Genomic DNA, 1,930 nt, shown 5'->3' with positions numbered 1-1,930 from the left:
CCGGCGGCATGCTGTGCTGCTCCTGGCGAACTCTGGCCCCCAGGGTGGCCGGGTGGCGGGTGTCCTGGCTTCGGGGGTGCCGGGGCAGGCTTCTTCACGGCTGCAGAAAGGGGAGGCCACGCTCGTGTCACCAGCCCAACGTGGCCGGTGGCTCCGCACCTCCCGCCTCCCCAGCCCCAGCCCACTCTAACTAGCAGAAAAACGTCTACAAAGGCAAAGCGAGGGAAGGTCTTCGACACGGCTGTCCAGGGCTCCCCACACTGCCAAGGCCACGACAACACGGAGAGACTGAGTGAGGACCTGCAGCGACCCAGGAGACAGGACACGGGGACACAGGGCGTCCGCACGCAGTGGCGCCCGCGAGCCTGGACAGGAGGCGGCCATCAGTGCACCTCCCAACACAACGGGGGCCTCGGGCACCAGCAAGACCGTGCCGGCTCCCAGCCGCGACAAAGCCACCCGGGGCACGGGAAGGGTGACAGGAAGAGTGACGGGAAGGGAAGCTGGCAGTGTCTCTGCGACGTGCCTGTCCTCGAACGTTACGGAATAAGTTGATTCTAGAAAAGGACCTGGCTTGCAGCCTTTACGGACCCGCCGTCTTAAAGCTCTACGAGAGCAGCAGCCGACACGGCCACCAGCCCGCAGGCCGCTCCAAGCTCCTCCTTCCCCCGCCCACCCCGGGCAGCCCAGGCACGCAGGGGACACGCAGAGAAGCGGGGACAGCTCAGGGGTGACCCCGGGCGCGGCTGGTCTGCCCATGTGCCCCCAGCCCTAAGCCCTCCTCCTAGAGGGTTTCATTTTTTATTTTAGTAATAGGTTCTACCAATTTCAGAATCATATGAGCTACAAGGTACATTCTAGATACAAGTGCAAATAAATCTGGGAGATGGCCTTAGAATCACCTGTCTAAGGACCCCTCGAGGACACTGCTCCCTTCCCTAGACCAGCTTAGCTCAGCGTCCCTGAGCGGGGTGGGACTTGGTCCCACAGAGGGCGGAAAGGGAACAGTGAACTGTGAGCGACTTCGGCATTTCTCAAATTCTGCAGAGGCTGCACCAGCGGCCCCCGAGGGAGGACCGGCACCGGCACCGGCACCAGCACTGGAGTGGGCCCCACGTCAAGGTCTCACAGTCGGCTGGGAGCTCCCGGCAAGCCAGGCCCCAAGGGGCCAAGGGCTGGCAAGGTGCCTGCTAGTGAGTGGCGGGCGGAGGTCACGCCCAGGCCCTGAGGACTCTGTGGACTCCTTCCCCTTCCTCGCTCCTGCAGTGCCTGGCTCTGGAACGCACGGGCACAAGGCCCGCCCGGCCCCGCCGGCCTGCAACTTTTGACCTTGGAACTCGGAGGCCCGCTCCCCACGGAAACCACCGACCGGCAACGAAGGGAGGAATCTGGAATGCGAGCCGTACTCCGCTTACCAGAAGAGACTTAAAAAGAAACCTTCATGCTTTCCCTCCCTTCCAAGCAACCTCGGCTGTAAAGCACACGGGCAGGACCGTTCCTGACATCTGACTGTGAGCAGCGTGGCACGGCCAGGGGGCCGAGTCCCACGTGGAGGCCGGGCTTGCAGACAGGCAGGCCTCAGATCACCCGGAAGGGGCCGGGAGGCTGGGGGAGGGGCGGAAAAGATCAAACCCACCCTGCGAGGCAGCCTGAGGCCTGGGACTGCAGGAAGCAGGAAGCAGGATGCAGGAAAGACGCGCAAGGTGGCTGTGGAGGAGGGCCAATCTGTGAGCGGGGCTAGACCCGGGGTCCAGGGAGAGAAGACACGATTTCCACCAGAAAAGAAAAGAGAAAAGGAAATGCCACGTGAAGAAGCGGCCCAGAAGGCTGGGGAGAGGAGGTGCTGAGTGCGGGAGCTCTGCAGGGCGGGCAGGGGAGCGCCCCGGGCCGGGGGCGCCCGTGGGGGAGGGGGAGCTCGGCGGGCCTGGCC

At 64.1% G+C, this 1,930-nt stretch overlaps 1 protein-coding gene across 1 annotated transcript in view; it reads right to left on the bottom strand.

Moving 5' to 3' along the window:
* The window catches only part of ARHGAP17 (Rho GTPase activating protein 17), a 37,550-nt gene that overhangs the window by 7,050 nt on the left and 28,570 nt on the right, over positions 1 to 1,930 (bottom strand). Inside the window, exon 22 of the mRNA XM_025047278.1 lies at positions 6 to 100. Within this exon, the coding sequence (XP_024903046.1) occupies positions 6 to 100 (95 nt within the window). The remainder of the gene's footprint in view (positions 1 to 5; positions 101 to 1,930) is intronic.

The sequence above is a fragment of the Pteropus alecto genome, unplaced genomic scaffold, assembly GCF_000325575.1.
Source record: "Pteropus alecto unplaced genomic scaffold, ASM32557v1 scaffold15, whole genome shotgun sequence".
NCBI classification, from domain to species: Eukaryota; Metazoa; Chordata; class Mammalia; order Chiroptera; family Pteropodidae; genus Pteropus; species Pteropus alecto.
The sequence above is the reverse complement of the archived record's forward strand: the minus strand, read 5'-3'. Positions and strand labels throughout refer to the sequence as shown.